The sequence below is a fragment of the Cibotium barometz genome, chromosome 40 (genome assembly GCF_041138505.1).
Source record: "Cibotium barometz isolate CiBa-2024 chromosome 40, ASM4113850v1, whole genome shotgun sequence".
Classification (NCBI taxonomy): Eukaryota; Viridiplantae; Streptophyta; class Polypodiopsida; order Cyatheales; family Cibotiaceae; genus Cibotium; species Cibotium barometz.
In genome coordinates, this window is record NC_141085.1 from 18647576 (window position 1) to 18666456 (window position 18881).

At 43.5% G+C, this 18881-nt stretch overlaps 1 protein-coding gene across 1 annotated transcript in view; it reads right to left on the bottom strand.

Annotated features, from left to right (window-relative positions):
- The window catches only part of LOC147615273 (uncharacterized), a 37757-nt gene extending 23660 nt beyond the window's left edge, over positions 1-14097 (bottom strand). The window contains exons 1-2 of the mRNA XM_086779352.1: positions 12703-14097; positions 12486-12585 (exon numbers count right to left, since the gene is read on the bottom strand). Of these exons, the coding sequence (XP_086635478.1) occupies positions 12486-12585; positions 12703-13652 (1050 nt within the window). The 5' untranslated portion in view covers positions 13653-14097. The remainder of the gene's footprint in view (positions 1-12485; positions 12586-12702) is intronic.
- Between the last annotated feature and the right edge of the window lie 4784 nt (positions 14098-18881).

Genomic DNA, 18881 nt, shown 5'->3' on the forward strand with positions numbered 1-18881 from the left:
ACTCATTTAGATGGGCTGTCACATAGACGCCCCTTCCTTCATTTGAAGACCTATGAGTTTCTTCAACCAATACACTTTGCTTGAGGCACTTTGCTGGGCATACAAGTCCTGCAATCTTTGCCACATTCCCCAAGCTGTCTTCTCTTCACGTATGCTGAAAAGTAAAGAGTCTGACACAGACAACATGATGGTGGATCTTGCCAGCTCATCCATATCTTCCCATTCTTCAGCAGTAAGAGAAGCGGGCATTAAACCCCTTTCTTTGATGGGCTTGTGCTGCTTCTTCTGGAGCAACACATTATAGCATTGGGTTTGCCAAATGTCATAATTATGTGAGCCTTCAAGCTTTTTGATGTGAAGCAATGAAGAGCTCTCACCTGTGGTTGCCATAGCAATATGCAACCTTTGACACAGTCAATGCCTAACTCCCTGCAAGATGTGCAAACACTGCACCAAAAGCACACAAAATGCTCACAGTTGTTCTCCCAAAGTTTATCTCCCACTGCGGAAGCACGAATGCAACTCTCCTCCCACTGAATGTGATAAAATCACCAAAATCTGGTTGCTGCAGATTTATGACAGCACCTTAGATGTGCTCTGTTCCCCTTCCAAAATACTGTACAACAGTACTAAGTGCTCACCAATGATGTACCAAATCTGTACCGGCAAGTACAACAGCTGAAAATGAGCCTTTTCCTCACTCAAATCAATGTACAGCCATGCCAAAACTTGTACAAAGTTGTACCAAATCTGTATCAGCAAGTACAGTAGCAATAAATGCTCTCCTGGCTGTCCAAATGAGTGAAAATCACTTGCCTTACACGTTGACTTCTTGCGCTTCTTCTCCAAGCTCTGCCAAAAAACTGCAACGCCTTCCTTACACACACGTGACCTTCTCTGGACTGCAACGACCTGCTGTCTCAAGACCACACACAGTGCTCTGAATACCAGTTGAAGGGAGAGAGTTAGGGTTTCATGTGGGAGACATACACAGAGAAGAAGGGAGAGAGAGAGAGAGAGACATGTGGGGATAAGTCAACTCACAGTATGAGTGTGTGACTCCCCTATCACACATGTATATTTGCTCTAGTACACATAGTGCACTTAGTACATTAAAAGTACTAAGTGTACTATGTACTATAAAACTTATGGGCTTGTACACACTATAAGGGTGGGCATAGTGCCTTTACCCCAACAATACCGCAAGGGACGCCACTGTGTTTTGGGACCAATCGATGTCCTTGTACTATTTGCAGGAGCACTCTAGCTCCCCCTGATTATTTTTCCTTTTCCAAGTCCCCATGGGTGATGAAGTGTTTTGTGTGCGAGTGTTTGTTTCACCACCTGTCAGATTTCTGAAGGCCGGTTTCATGGTTCCATTGCCGAGATATCGTCTACTTTCTCAAGGAGGCGAGCCCGTGGTTGTCACATCAAAAGCTTCAACATGTTGACAGTGAAAAGGAAGTGTGCAAGAGACAGTGCAGGATTATGAGTCTTTGCCTATATGAGGTGAAGAGCAAAAGCTAAAGATGAGGCTCAGGAGAAGAGACACCAAGGACATGAAGTAGTCAGCCAGGAACAAGAAGCAGTTGAAGTGTTATGGTGCAAGAGATGGGTTGAAGGTTATGTCTTTCGACACTTTGTCACCGAGTGCAAGCACGTTTTGGGTGCCTGTGGATGTATCAGATGAGGCTCAAATGGAAGTTGAGGAACTTGATGAGGTTCTTATTCTCGAGCAGATACTGGCACAAAAGGAAAGAAAGGTACAAAGGTAAAGTTTCCCTTTGTTATCTTGTGAAGTTTAAAGAAGTATTCATTGATAGATGCGAAGTGGATGGAGGAGGGTAACTTAGCAGATTCACCTTAGGTATTGCAGCTTTCTCTTCATGCCTTTGAGTTGGAGCCAACTCTTGCGACGGCTCATTCAGGTTCAGCAAAGCGCATGGGTCTGGAGCATTGCCTGATGCTCAAGAGGGGGGTAGCACCTCCGCTCCCTTGTTACAGACAGGCTCAATTTTTCATCTAGGAGTCGCTTGGTGACATCTTTGTATTCACCCGAAGGTACTGAGGCTGACAGTACATCTGCTTATGGGACTTCTATGATATTGTGTACTAGTCACATGAGATGATGCTATTTCTGGAGTTCGTTTCCTTTGGAATGGCATGGTTTGGTTTAGCTTAAATTCTGCAGCAACCTGAGCTAACACTTCGAGACTCTATGAAGGGCATAAGTCTTGCAAGCAGTCCTAGAGTTGGTTTGGTTCATTGATTGGATCGAACTCTATCTGTGCATGTATTTATACACTTTTTGAGGTATTATTGTATTATGGTGCCATTGGATCCTAGTACCCTTGGGAATACATGGGTAATACTCTGGATGTGTCAGGATGAGATGCATGTATGTTGGTATGATACATCAGGTACTTTACCATGTTCATGGTGTATCACTAAGTGTGGCTCCTGCGGGATGGCCTGTGCAGAGTGGGTAAAGCATCAAGAGGTACATATGTGGAAAGTACTTCGTGGATGTATAGTTTAGATGCATTGAGTGCTTTCATATGCTCATGTTGTACCTCCAGTCGTGGATATCCATGGGTGTAAGGCTTGCGAGCAACCTTGAGACTGTTATTTTGGAGTAGGTAGAGCATCTTGAGGAGCATATTGTTTGCGAATGCATATATGTGTCATGCATATGTTTGTCATATGTAGAATGATGCATGGTTTTGTTTTTGGCTAACACAAGTTACGTGTTTCCACTTGGTTTTAGACTTTTGCTGCAAGTTCTGAAGGAACAAGCAAGAGTTGTTTGTCACTTCGATGTGACAGTGTGGCCTTATTGTCCAGGATGATTGTTTCATCACCAAGATGCACTGGAGGGGCATTGCTTTGGTCATTTGAGGACTCTTTCTTCATTAGATGCTTACTGTGTTATTGAGTGCAATCGAGGACGCTTGCTATTTTTCAAGAGGGGGGTATGTTACGACCCTGTGTTTTTCCCTCTAGACAACAAGCAGGTTGGCACGGGCATGGGCACGGGATGGTCAGTGTGAACAGGCATCAGTTTGGATATGAAAAGGGAACCCATGTATGTGGCCAGCCCAAGTGTGAAAGGGGACAAAAAGGATTTTTAAAGGTTATAAGGTTTTTAAACCTTTGATGATAAAAATAATAATATTATATTTAAGGCATGCGTTTTTGCTATCTGCTTTTGTTTTTTTGGAGAAAGCAAATCGCATCTTTATAAAGGTAAAGGGTGGCGCATGGCGTATGGAATCCCCTTGAGCGATCACGCTAGCACGTGGTATATTCAGGCGCATCACCTTGGGGCAGGTCGCCGTGTGGAGTCGTGGTGTGCACGTACGTGTGGTACATGCGGGTGCTGCTGTGCGTATGGGCTACAGCCAGGCGGGCGCTGCTGCGCGCATGGGCTACAGCCAGGCGGGCTGCAGCCAGCAAAGGGGCGCCAGATGGGCTACGCGTGTGGGCTACAGCCAGGCGGGAGACTCTCGGCAACCAGGCCCGCAGCAACGGGCAGCCAGGCGGGCGTCAAGCAGTTGCAGCCAGTCGGGCAGCCAGGCGGGCGTCAAGCAGTTGCAGCCAGTCGGGCAGCCAGGCCGGCGTCAGGCAGTTGCAGCCAAGCGGGCAGTGTTCTGCAGCGTGGACCAAATTCAGAGTACAGTCTTCTCTCTCATCTTCTCTTCACGACTAGAGGAGTGCACGGCCGATGATGGAAGCAGGGGTGGAGACTAGAGATCAATCTCTCTCTCTCTCTCTCTCTCTCTCTCTCTCTCTCTCTCAGTGGATTACAGGCCCTAGTGCGTGGATATTTACTACACAATATCAAAATACAAAATATGTGGTGTCCTTTCACGCCTAATATCCAAGGGGAAAAACCCAAAGGGAGAAAAGTGCCCTTGGTTAGCCCATGTTCACATGTGGCACTACTCATATCATATGTTGCATAACTCAGCAGATATGCCAATAAATGCCAATATGTAGAAGCAGACATAATCTTAGGGATCCAGTGGTTTCACAAGTTTACTCCAAACATTGATACGTTCTGGATTACCCGAAATGTGTCAAAGGCCCCAATAATCATGAAGTGTGAACTCGGGATACCTAACTTTCCGGTCATCAACCATCTAATGGCTAAAAGAGAGATTCGGAAAGGTGCACATTGTGCGGTGATCTACGTCCACCCAAACTGTGACCAATGCTTCAGAGAAGTACCCGGCCCTACATGCAGGTTCCATAATATCTTTCTTCGGGACAATTTACCTCCCAAACTTCCCCCATCTAGACCGAAGGACCATAAAATTGAGCTCCTCCCACGTTCCATACCACCTAAGCAAGGTAAGGGAGACGGAGTTGGATCGTCATGTCCAAGAATTGTTGCAACATGGTTACATATGTTCTAGTGTGTCTCCATTCGTAGCCCCGATCCTCTTTGTGAAAAAAGAAGGATGGATCTTCCAGACTTTGCATAGATTATCACGCGCTCAATAAGCTGACAATAAAAAGCAAGTTCCCTATGCCTCAAATTGATTATATATCTTAGAGAGGTTGAATGGAGCAAGGGTATTTTCAATAATTGACCTCAAAAGTGGCTACCATCCCGTGAGAATTGTGGACGGCAACATTCCCAAAACTGCATTCCGAAAACTGAGCGAGCCCACAACAAGTTCGTGGTCATGCCTTTTGGATTAACCAACGCCCCAACTACGTTTAACCGCATGATGATGCGTGTTTTCACGGACTTGATTGGAAAGTGTCTTCATCTTTTTGGACAACATTGATTTTCTCAGCTACGGAAGAGCAGCATGACATTGACTATAACATGCAACGGAATATGCGTAGATGCAGGGACTTGTCACACAAAGTCTCACACCACCTGAGTTTCGTGAGTCTGTAGCAATCCAATTTATCACTTAAAACTTTACGCGAGAGAGAGAGAGAGAGAGAGAGAGAGAGAGATGAAATGAAATGAAATGTTATATTAACGTCTTCAAAAGGCCAAAGTGACCTATGAGACCAAAGTTACAACCATGTGACATCTGATACATTGTCTGGAAAAGAAAAGAAAGAGCTGAAGGTAAGTATCTAGCCCTACAATACATCAACAGGGAGCATTCGAAAGCGGCAACTAGGGAGAGTAGGAAGCTAATGCTACTAGTCAAAATGGGGTACATGAGTACATGGATACATGAATACATGAATATGGGGGAGTACAAAAGTGACAATGAGTACAACAGTATATGGCTAGAATGGCAATCATCCTAGGAGCTCTATCATGGGTCTTTGCCGGATGGCCTAGATATCTGCCATAGTGAGATGCCTGATCCGACGAGCCCGATGCCTCGCAATGATGCTCTTAATCCTCTGGTGTAGGCACCGTCTCCGATGTGAAGATCCGCAAACCCTCGGGCGTCTGGATATACCCAACTGGATAGCTCTCTCAACTAGAGTCCCACGGGGTGCCTGCTGCTGAGCTGTCGGCTCTGTGTCCTCCCGAGTAGTCCCTCTAAAGAAGTCAATAATCTGTCTCTATGTGGACTCCCTGTCAGTCGGGCGTCTGCTCTTGATAATGGACTCTCTGGATCTCCAAGAGATAAAAACCCAAGCATCTCTAATCACAATAGTCCATGACTCTAGCCAGTGGTCCAAATCCCTCTCTAAAAAGGCAATGGTAGCACCCTCGAATCTCATAGTATGCTGTGCAGCAACAGATGTAGTGCTCCTCCGTCTCTGGCTCTGTCCGACAAATCTGACAAATCCTGTCCCCTGGAGGTATGCCTCTAAATCTGCCTGTCTCTATCTCTAACTGATGTGAAGAGGTGCGGATCTGCCCAATGGCACACCTCAATCCATGAGACAAATGGGTATCCATGTAGCTCGGTCTAAGTATAAAGCCATCCTCAGTGGTGCGGAGAAGATGGTCTCTATAGAAAGCCATCTTCGTCCCCAACTCCTGTGAGGGCTCTAGCCATGTCCTCCTACTGTCCAACTGAATGAGGTCCTGTCTCATGACTCTACTAATCTCAGAATGTGCCAAGGTGGGAGAGGGTGCCTCGAGAGAGTACTGGAAGGGTGGAAGTGTCACCATGAGGTGAAACTTTTTGCAGTTGTTTTCTTTATTTACATTTCTTTATAAATATATATTTTTCTTTTCTTTCTCTTTGGTTGCTTTTGTTTTCCCCCGGGATCTCTAAAAAAGGGCTTGGGCCATTGCAATGTCAGAATGGGTCAGCCAGTGGGACTTTGGACCAGTGGTTGGCTAAGCCTGAGAACTGCACTGAAAGATGAATGACAGTGTCCAGGACATGGCCACTGAATGAGGGCATAGGCCGGTTTACACTAGTAAGTGGCCGCCACCGAAATGTGAATGTATCTTGAATTCTAAGCAAATTCTGAAGTGACCATAGTGGTCAAAGATGGTCAGGAGACCAGAAGCCCTAAAATCTAGGGAACTGCTATTTTTGGCAGTGTCGGAATTGAAAAGTGTTCGCGTCAGTTTGTGTGGAATGTCAAGGGGACCAAAAGCTGACAAAGGACTGTTGTGAGAATGTGAACCAGTCAGGAGATTTTTAGCCTGGAAGATTGCATGTGGAAAAGGCTTAAAAATGTGCCAAGTGTCAAATTTTGGTGCATTTTCCTCATTGAGAAGAGGGAAGCGTGGGAATTTGGGAAGAGAAGGCTCATTTGCAGCCATCGTGTAGTTTTGTTGCAGGAAAACCAACATTTGTGGTGCACTCCCTTGCCCTACAACTCATGAATTGAGGGTTGAGCTTGCTCCCCACAGCCCTCTCTCTCTTTCTCTCTCTTGCAGACTATGGAAATGCTCTCATCAGATAAAATCAGGTACAGTTGTGTAAATTTCATGCTTATATGCAAAGGTTAGTTGCCTCCTTGAACAGGAACCGGTGTAGTTGGTTCCTACACCAAAGCAGGGACGAACGAGGGTGATAACCTCTTCAATACAATGCTGTTTCAGCACTGTTTAGGTGCTGTTTTTGGGCTGTTATGTTGCCCGGTTGATGCCAAAATGCAAGGACAGTACAAGGGTTATTTTGGGCTGAAAACAGGTCTGTGCAGAAAATTACAGCAAGCTGAATTGTGATGTTTTGGACTCCATTGGGTAGCCTGATGCCTATGGAAGTGAGCCTGTCAGTTGGGACTCATTCTGAGATGTTATGGAACAGTTTTAGTGCAGTTATGCTGGCAAATTTCTCCCAGAATTTGTAAAACTCAGCTGATGCAAGTAGAGTGCTTTGTTGCACTTGTGCTTTGTAATTTCCAACCTTTTAACAATAAAGAAATACCGCAAGGGGCGCCGGACTTCAGGGCCAATGTGTTGTTGAGCGAGGGAGCGAGGATTCTGTGATTGTGTGGCTGAGTAAGTCCAGGTTATTTGTGAATGAATTACCGCTTGAAGTCTATCTAAACTGAATCCATGGAGCTCAAACCAGGATGCTATCTGCGCATACCAACATGAAGTGTCTCCTTCCATGGCTAGCTGATGAGAGGACTCTAAAGCAAGTCGCTGCGCATACCAACATGAAGTGTCTCCTTCCATGGCTAGCTGATGAGAGGACTCTAAAGCAAGTCGTGCATACTGGTGTCGGGGAAGCTCCCAGGTGCTATGAATGAAGGACACTGATCTGGCAAGAGCCTCGACTACGATCGGTGGTGCTCCTGTCTCGGCTCTAATAATCTTATGGGGTACCGAGGCCTTAGCCCGAATCATCCTGGAGATCATGGACACAAACGGTCTGGTCTCTCCATCAATCTCCATCCATCGTATGTGCGTCCTAATCATTTGTGGCGATCTAGGCTAGGCCCCCATATTTGTACTCCATCTAGCATCGCCGATGTGACCAGCGTGTCAAAAAGCCACAGCTTAGTGCGTGGCTCTTGAAACTGTACCTGTGAGCACATCCTCTCTAGACCTCCTAGTGCTGCATATCCTCTAGTCAGTTTGGCCTCTGCTGCCCCCCTCATGGTGGAAAATGTGTGTCTTCATCTTTTTGGACGACATTGATTTCCTCAACTACAAAAGAGTAACATGACATTGACTGTAACAAACAGCGGAATATGTGTACATGAAAGGACCTGTCACACAAAGTCTCACACCGCCTTCTATATCCTAAGTTTCGTGAGTCTGTAGCAATCCACTTTATCACTTCAAACTTTATGAGAGAGAGAAAGAAAGAAAGAAAGAAAGAAAGAAAAATATATTAACGTCCTTTAGAGAGAGAGAGAGAGAGAGAGAGAGAGAGAGGGTATGGGGTCCCAATTACCCACTGCACGACAACCTAATAATGTGCTGTTTTATATGCTTTAAGGCTGCCGACTAGACCCTAGGGGTAGAAAGTGGCTAAATGACTAGTCTAGCAATGGTTTATATGCATATGAAGTGAATGCTATGCAACGCAGACAATGATATAAATGCAGACCCTATGAATTCTACTGACTGCTACATGCCTGAATGATTCTCTTTCAAGTGGGTTAAGAGGACTTGACTCACTGAAAGACTGACCTTCTTTCTATGGCTGAGGAAAGACCTATGTAGCTCGTGCCTGACATGTCTCAGATTGCAGCTTACAATGGGGCCACGGCATATCACAATCGTATCCTAAAAGGGTTCCTACTGATATACAAGATGCACTGATGATGAGCCAGCTTGTCACCATGCACTACACTATAGAGTGCATGTGACATTGACATCGACAAAGTGATGAAGTTGCTCGAAAGCAACGAGCTTTATGTCAATGAGAAGAAATCAAAGTTTTATTTATACGAGGTTTACTACCTCGGATATATAACCACTGCCGAAGGCATCCGATTGGACCCAACAAAAGTAGCAGAGATCCTGAACTGGGAGATTCCGAAAACAACGTATGATGTTAGGTCGTTTGTGGATATTTGCCAGGCATATTCCACCCACATCGACAAGTTTTCTGATGTCTCGGGGAGCTCAGATTGATATGCTTAAAGGCGTCAAGACTCGGAGACAAAAGATCAAGATGACCCCTCGGGGTTTGTAGGCTTTCAAGGACCTTAATGTTGCATCATCTCACGCTCCTTGCTTAGCGTTAGCCTCCTCGGATGACTGATTTCATGTGATCACCAATGCGAGTAACATCGCTATCAGAGCAATCTTGCGACAAAATGGGCATCCAATAGCTTACATGTCCCGTAAGCTGATCTCTAGAAAGAAGAACTACTTGGCTTATGACCAAGAACTCCTTGCGGTGATACAAGCCCTGAAGCATTGGAAACATTTCCTTTATGGGTGCAACTTTGAGGTTCACCCAGATCACTAGGCTCTACGTTGACTTCAAATGATGCCAAGCACAAATTGGAGTGACCGTTAGCACCGTCGAAGCCAGATTTTCTAGCAGTTATGGTGGTATTCTCGAGTATCTTCCGGGCGACGGCCAACCCAGTGGCCAATACCTTGAGCAAGAAAGGACCAGTGTCCCACATCCAATCCACTCAGCTGGGATTCACTAGTACAAGACTAGATGACATGAAGCTTAAGTACGCGGATTCCGTGGAATTCGGTACTTAGTGGGAACAGGCACTGGAAGCCACAAGACCATGCCATTTCTTGATATGTGATGGTTGGCTATTATTCAAAGGTCGACTTTGCCTGTTAAAACAATTCCAAGCAACTCTTCTCCACGATGCCGTCACTGGTGGTCATCAAGGCATGAACTGGACTCTGGAGAAGTCAGAGTGGCAGTTTTATTGGCCAAGAATGAGGCGAGACATGTTCACTCATGTGCAACAATGTCAGGTTTGTCAAAAGGTGAAAGCTCCTCGTCAGAAGAAGATACGGTTGTTACAGCCTTTAACCATTCTCGAAGGACCTTTTCTTTGTGATGAACATGACTCCCAATACAGGTAAGTGTAATAAGTAGCAGCGTTTGACAATTGTTGATCGTTTTAGCAAATTTGTTATGCTTATTCCTTGTAAGGCTAACGTGACTGTGCTCAAGATGTTGCTAGATTGTTTATTCGACATTCACACCCCATAGGTGGAATACCTAGGACCATTATGTCAGATCGGGATGCTAAGTTTACCAATCATTTCTAGAGGGCATTATTTGATAGCTTTGGTTGAATTTTTCCAGTGCATTCCACCCACAAACGGATGACCAGATGGAGATTTACAATCAATTGGCGTTTGACATGCTAAAGTGTTATGTTCACAACCAACAAGTGGGAAGAGAATTTGCCTTTAGTTCAAGCTATTTTGAATGATTCTTTGGCAGGACTCCATACGAGGCAACATTTGGAAGACCATTCCAGTCTTTGTTGACCATGACATCGTCCTCAATGCCTGAAGCGAACAAATTGACGGAGTCTGAGTCTTGGAGTCTATGAAAGACAGATTGGCTAAAGGGCAAGAGACCTACACTCGAAAGGCCAACAAGGACAAAAGAGATGTGATCTTTTCAAAAGGAGATTGGGTTCATCTCAGGATAACGAAGCAAAAGTTGAAACAAGTAAGTAAGTGATGCCCAAAGTTGTTGTTTCAGAGCTTCGAACCCTTTCCCATTTTAAAGAAGATGAATGAGGTTTCCATGAAGCTGAAGCTACCACCCAGTTGGACCATGCACGATGTGTTCCATGTTAGTTGGTTGAAGCCTTATATTGGACCTCCTCTCTGGTGTCCTTGAAGCCTTATATTGGACCTCCTCTCTCTGATGTCCACGATGAACAAAAACCAGACATAGTAGACAAAGTTGATGTTACAGTTCCAGAACAAATCCTTCTACATTGTTTCAAGCACAGCTCCAGCTGAAAAGAAAGACAGTTCCATAGAAAGTTTCAAGACAGAGGAACACACAAAGCGGTGTGTCTTGACAAGACCTTCGAAGATTTTCTGGCATTATTGACAGACTATTTGGAGGCTTTGTGACTTCCGTCAAGTTAAGCAGAAAGGGATGTCACCTACATACATGTATGAGCAAGTACAGTCAGATGCAAGAACAGTTGTAAGAACAAACAATGTGAACAAGTATGACGATTGTATGGACGTCGCATTGGGTGTACGAGCCTCTTCAGACGTAACATGTGTACCAACCGTACAGGCATCATGCGAGTACAAACTCCACAATTTCGTACAGACGGGAAAAAAAAATCAGAAATCCCCGATTTTGTTCAAAAATCAGAAAAGGCCCAATCTGTTCTGAAACCCTAATCTGTGTGCTACAGAAATGCTTTAGCAAGTACAAGGAGGTATTGCAAGTACAGGCAGGTACACACATTTATGAGCACATACAATCATATGCAAGAACGAGTGTAAGTACAAACAGTACAATTGACAAGTACGACAATTGTACAGACGTCGCACTGGGTGTACAGGTAAAGCGTGTGTATGAACAGGTACGGGCGTTGCACGTGTACGCATGGAAAAAAATCAGCGGGGAATGTCAGTGCTACTGCTCGAGGCAGAATCAACACGGATGTCTGATACCAAATGTTGGAACCTGCAGGTCAGGTTAGCAACAGCAAGACACTCACGGTAGAGCTCAAACAGAGTAAGTGACGCACAAAACTCGATGATGATTACCAAGTAGAATGAGTGGTACGAGGTACAAAGGATAAGTAGTCTTATCAGCCACAGTCTACATAGGTAAGTTACAAGCTAAATGTTGGAGGTGCATGGGTGGAGTCCCAAGGGACCATGCCCTGAAACAGGCCTTAGCTAATCAGTACTTTGGTGGTAACCACACAGCCCAAGATTGGGCACACAGCATAGCTCTACTTTGCTCTAGCCTTGGGCTTCAGGTGGTGCTCCATGTGAAGGTAAGACTGGGTAGTGAACTCTCCTGTTATGGCGATCATATTAGTTACTAACTTACTGGTTAAGGTGATTGAGAGATCATTGTACAACAATTTAGATGAGGAGTTTCTAACCCTAATTTTTTAGCACCTATTCCAAAAATATGCTAAATAATAGGCCGCCCTCACAAAAGCTTCGTGCATCCAAATTAGAGAGGTGGTACTAGAAAGCACAACCACAGCTGCTTCACGGGTAGCATCAAGCTAGAGCAATATTGGCAAGAGATACAACCTCAGAACACACAAAGGGGTACCAGGAAGAGTCAACAAACAGACAACCAGCAGCATAAGACCTAGACCCGAATTGTAGCCAACTGGAGAGAAATGCAGGTATGTTATTCATAGCTTTTGATCCAGCAGAGAGAAAACACTGATACTGCTTAGAAAGCCTGAAATTATAATGTCCTACACGTTCGCACATATTTCAGACATGAAATTCCTAGGTAACAGACCCTGGTTTCAAGTCCCATCCCCTCCCTTCCATGCAGTCATGCCAATCATATTTGTTCTGGTTCTGCTAGCTCGGCTACAAAAACAAAATTACATGAATTCATCTCTCTCTCTCTCTCTCTCTCTCTCTCACACACACACACATTCATTCATGGAATAAATAGTTTAAAAAAACTATTTACCATTAAATTAAACCGTTTGACTTCCTCCATAGAAGCTTCCAAGGAGGGCTTGAACTGTGTGAGCGGCTCGGCCACTCCACTGCACAAAATCTTCTGAAACCTGCAAGATGCAAGAGGCGTACAACCAAAATCAAGCATTTGCAGCAGACCACAAAGAAAGATGTGCACTTTTTCCCCTACACGTCAGTTCCAACAGCAAAGGCCTGAAGGAACGTACTCCTCCAGCTTCACGAGTTTCCGCGAGCTCAAAACGGAGGGCAACTTCTTGAGCCTCGAGTCAGGCTTCATGATGCCGAGGCAGTAGGCAACAACGGGGGTAAGGAGGGGGGCATCTGTGCGCAACTTGCCATGCCAGAAGGGGGACAGATCTGAGCTTTTTCTCGAGGCCAGGGGACCCTCGTCGGTTCTGCCGAGGGCAAGGCCGAACAAATTTGGTTTTTTTGAACTGCAACGCTTCAGATCATGTGCTCGGTGGGGCTGGGAGCTTTGAAATCCGCTTCCCAGAGACAAGACAAACGCAGTGCCTTCTGCAGACCCTTGCCCTCCGGCATCCTTGAGCTGATGCATTTGTGGTTCCCGCGCTCTCTTTAACGACAAAATCGTCGGAGTCCGACGGACATCTTGGTCATCAACGGGAGGTTCGTCGAGCAAATCTTCATGTTTGCGGGAGGTGCTCGCGTCTGCACCAATAAACCGATAAGCGATTCCACTCGTACTGACGGGCGGATCCGTTTCTTGGATCCCATCACGAGGAGAGGCACGCTGCCGCTGCTGCTTCTGCCTCTGCAGCAAATTTGATGTAAAACCTCCTGCTGCAGCTGCTTCCTCTTCTTCATCCTCATCTCCTCGGTAAGAAGAAGACAGCTGCCGTAACACAGAAGCTCTGGAATCACTGCCGTAACGGCGTTTCGTCGCCAATGGTTCGAAGGTAAGAAATGACGACAACGAGCGTTTCGGAGCATGCAACTCCAGAGCTGTCTCTGCTGCTACTACTGCCTCTCGGCCGTAAGCTACGCCCTTAACGCGGTCAGAATCGGCGGAGGGATGGCAGACATTGCCTGAAATCTCACTCTTTGTAACGCCATCGACGGAAGCAGGAGCCGATTCGTGGTCTTCTGCTTCTGATCGAAGCAGCAGCTGCTCGGGGATTTCATTCAGGTCAAACATGGTGGAAAAACAGCGGCAGATCTATTCACAGAAACGGCCGAGAGTAGATCTTTCCGCTCAGAGTGTCGATTTACGTGTTGCGATGAGGGTAGGAAAGGGCGAAAGGAGAGAATGGAAGTCTGGGTGGAGGGGGAGGTACAGAGTGAAGCAGGCGAGGCAGAGGAAGCTGGATATCATGTCACCCTGCGTGCTTTAGCTTCGACTCAGGGAGAGGCAGGGCAAGGCTCAGCTGAAGAGACCATGGAAATGGTGCAGGAAGGGCATGGCAGGGGGAGGGAGGTGCAGAAAGAGAGGAGGAGGAGAAGCAGATTAGGCAGCACAGAGAAAACAATGGAGGAGAAGTCACGAGAAGAAGATGAACCAAGACAAAAGAAAATATACATACGAGGATGGTGAATTGGAGACTACACGAAGACTTTTTTGGTTTAACTTTCAATTTTTTTATAAAACAAGTCGAAAAAATAATCCCCCATTTATTTTCATTTTTCACTAAGTGGATACAATCAGCGTTCATTTTTCACTAAGTGGATACAATCAGATCCGTGTTCACAGAGAATATTAGAGAATATTTTTCTTCTCAGATCTTAAAACTTGCAATTTTAAAATCTATAAGTTTTTTTTCAATATTTACAAGTTTTCCTCTAAAATATAACGAAAATGCTTATAATTTTTGTCGATCTTTAAAATTACAAAAATAAAATTTACAAGCGAGATCATGAATTTTGAAGGTGTGCTTTAAGGGTTTGCGGGTTTTTTGAGGAACACTGAATCATATTATAATTTTTTTTGTATAATTATTTATTAGCTTACCTTTCTCTAAGTGGGCCATCATCAATGCATCATCTTTATCATTAATTAATCATGAATAAATATTAATGGCCTTATTTACTTGTATTAAGTAGCTTAATAGCCTTACTTGAGCTTGGTTTTGGCCTCCCAAATATAAGACCTAATTACCTTAATTTGCCTCTTCGACTATAGCTCAAAATTAGCAGTTGGGTTCTTCTTCTTTCTTTCTTTTTTGGGAACAACTGTTGTATATATATTGATATTGATGTTTCTATAAAGTCTTTGATGTAGAAGGACTTTTTGTACATGTTGATATTAAAATAACAGTTGGGTTCTAATCTACCCTAGTGGCATTCTCAATTTTTTTTAAAAATAAACCTTAATCTTCAATGCATCTTTTCAAAAGAGAAAATGATATAGATAGCTGCTATTTCATTTAGTGAACGTGACCCCTTGGATGTGCAAGTGTGTGCATTGTGGTTAACCACACATGGATCCTAGATGGTGAAGTGTGGTTAGCCACACATAGATCCTAGATGGTGACATCCTTCATCCTACACCACCTCATGATACAAGCACCATCAAAGACTCCCTATTACATGGCAATCCCTCTCTATAGTATAGCAACACCCCATCAGTGAGCTCAACAAAATCGTTTTACTAGAAAAGTCATAGTGGTAGGTGGAGCTCAACATGCGTATTGAAAGGAGTTATATTAATCTTTACAATGAATGTAGGACATGGACTTGGGAACCTAAAAGGTAGCTTCACCTTTAAAATTATCTTCACATAAAGGACAGCTCTATTATATACTTTCCTCTAGTATAAAGAGTGACTTTAAGGATATTTTAAGGTCACACTTTAAGGTAGCATGACCTTCAAAATTACCTTCACATAAAGAATAGCTCTATTATATACTTTTCTCTAGTATAAAGAGTGACCTTTAAGGATATTTTAGGTCACATTTCAACTCAAGGTACTAAGGAATAGATAAACTTAAGGTCACACTTTATGGTAGCTTCACCTTCAAAATTACCTTCACATGAAGAATAGCTCTATTATATACTTTCCTCTAGTATAAAGAGATAAAGAGTGACCTTTAAGGATATTTTAAGGTCACGCTTCAACACTAAGGCACTAAGCAATAGATAAACTTAAGGAATGTGCCAAATTGTTTTGCTTTCCTTTGCCTCAAATATTTTGTTTCAAGACTGGGTTCACAGTCTTTCGAGCAGATATTACAATAAACAATTGTCAAGTGTGTCATCGTATGCATCAGGTCGTTCAAACGACACACAAAGGGGGACAAAGTTGGCATATGCCAACTTACGAGAAGAATTTGGTTGTTTACATGTCTCAGAGGTAGTTTTTATGGCCAACTTGATAAGTTAAGAACTTAATGTGGACAACACAGCAGATAACCTTGATTTAAAAATGATGTCTTTTGCCCAAATCTTTAAAAAGTTGGGTTTGTCCAATGAAAGGCATACTTAGTTTAAATGGCTCCAAACCTATATAGATGACAAGTAGTCATATTTTTATTGCCCTCTAGTCTTCACATGATTAAGGTCTTTAAATACATCTTTGCTAAATCATATTTCTTTCCTCTTAGGATGGTATCATTTGGGATGTTTTTGACTTTGTGGCATGGCATGGAGTCTAGGCCCCATTTATTTACCTCAAGAAACCACTATAATACTCTTGTTTTTATAATGAAGTTGGATTGTTTATTCCTAAAGGTAGCCTATGCAGAATCATGCTTTTTAAATCAAAATTATCTCAATGATATTCCTTGTAGAGTACATATTATCCTTGACATGGTATTATTGGCTTTCCATTCACAAGACTTCTAAGTTAGGTGTACGTTCAATTTAGTAATGTTGTCTTTCCACACACACCATGATTCTGAATAAGAATACACATTTCCATTTCCAAGACTTCTAAGATAGGTGTACGTTCAATTTAGTAATGTTGTCTTGCCGCACCATGATTCTAAATATAAGAATACCTTGTATGTTTAAGACTGCACGAATTAATTTGATGCATGGGCTAAGAATTGAATTGCATGTGCAGATAAAGACGCTGCCATAAGGCTAGCATGAAGGCTTGCAAAGCGCAGTATACCAAGAATGCAATGGAAGAGATGCTCTAGATGAATAAGAGGACTTCCAATAGAAAATCAGCAAAATTGAGAAAGAATGGAGGTTTTAGGTTGGCTTGGTGCCAGAGATGAAGTCTGGTGGATTCTAGAATCCATGATTAGCTTTTAGCCATGGTTGTTTCTTTTTTGCACGTCATGGCTTCTCAATCTCAAGTTTTTCATACAAGCAAGAAGTTTAAAACTTCAAGAAAACCTTTTGTGCAACCTCAACCCAATTCAAGCTCAAGGAAGGGACACTCAGGTGCATTGATGTCTTCTCAATTTTGGTTCCCGCACCACAAAGTTCGGGTTTTGAAGTAATGAGGCTTTTTGAAAGTCCATCTTGTTCTTCTCTCGTTCGAGAGCTTCTTGCCGCTAAATAATTTTCTCACGAGCCAGTGACTTAGCACACCAAAGAGCATCGCCCAAGGGTTAGAAAGGGAAAAAGTTAAGACCTTGCACCTGTGAGAGAGACAAAAATTGTTTTGGCTCACCCTAACCCCCGAGATTACCTGGTGAACCACCGCAACTATCATGAGGATATTTCCAATGGCCGAGCTTGTAACCCTAGAGGTCTCCAACTCTACAACTCCTTGAGAAGCAATTCCACCATGCATCCTGTGAGCATTGTCACACCACCGCGTTGCACTATATGTACTTGTCTCTCTTCTCACCTCACTTCACTCACACACTCACTAGCATGCATTAGAGAGAGAGATTAGCAAGAGCAAGACTCTATTGCACAATGGGAGAGTCCTTTGTATTATGAGAGATATTCACTTATATACATGGCCATAAGTGTTCACACTCACTTAAATTGTGGCCGGGCACTTTAGGCTCATAAGAGGCCTAATGCTATTACAATGACTTCATAATATATCCATGAAGTAAATCACTTGAGACTTTATCCTAACTTGCTACCACATGCTTTTCAAGTAGAAATTGCCATAAGTATTCAGTCACACCATTACGGGCGCCCATCCAAGTTGTAGATTTAGACACCATTGCTTCATATATTGAATGTATGACCTTTTGGTGTATCTACCTTGCCTCCTTGATGTAAGATGATTGTGGTAGATCTTGTTAACCCTAGGAATGATTTAACATTCTCCCCTTCCTGATGCCGATCGTGTCCTCGGTCGTGATCGCGTTGAAGACCTTTGTGTGGGAAGAATTGGCAAGCTTTGTGATGGCCTTTAATGTTGAGTGACAGCCAATGGTCTTTGTTTCTCCCGAAGGAATATGAAAGAATAGTTAGTAATTGAGAAGGTTAGAGATTAGCGAGAATTCCTAACGGGGTGGGGGTGGTGAGGGGTTTTTTGTTTGTAATTTTATATTTTTGTGAGCATGTTTAAAAGTATATATTTTTGCTCACTTATTTTTTGGCAATCATAAGCAATGTTACATTTGATTTGTATTAGTTGTTGGGAAACTAAGAGATGTTAATTATGGGGAAGAAGAGAAGGAAGGATCCGGAGGAATGTAGACATAATCATCAGGACGAGATTGCGATTCTCAGTTCCTCATCTGATTCATTGAAGCAACATTCATCATTTGAAAAATGTAGCCTTTGATGATGTCTCTTTTTGTGGCAGGATTCTTGTCAAATGTTGTTGAGTAGGACCTGTTCCCGTATGCTTCTTCCCACGTGCTTTTTATGTTTTATGTATATTTAAGTGCTCTATGAAGTAGATAGACATGAAGTACATTAAAGGAGTCAATTGGACTCTAATTGAGTTTCTTCTTGTTAAAGTAGCCACTTATTGGCGAGGCATTAAAGAAGTACGTCAACTTGCGAGGCTAATTTAGATATCTTCACCAAGGATTAGAGATCAATGTGTTGTGAAGACTTGTGTTTGGAAAGGTTTGCAATTTGAAGGAAAGTTCCAGGCAATGGGTTGTACCATTGACCAGGCTTTCACCCACCATGGCCCCCCCATCCAGAGATGTACCTGGAAGGTTGTCGATGATGTTCCTCCAGTGCATGAGTATAGATATGTACTCATGGAGCATCTGATACAGTAACTTAGCAAAAAGAATAGTAAGCTATAAGCTTTAAAAAAATGTATTGGCTTAGTGAAGAGAGTTTCTTGTGATATTTTACCATTTTGAGGTAGGCAATACTATGACTTTTTTTTTGGGTTACCACCTTGCGAGCAACAGTTTACTCTCCTTTTTAAGAGAATAGGTTCTTATGTCTGTTGTGTAGCTTCTGCACTCACGCTTCTCGTCGAGGGGTGAAAAGAGCATTGTTAGTTTGTCCTTGATACGCTTATAAGTCCTCGTTTTTTAGACGTGGG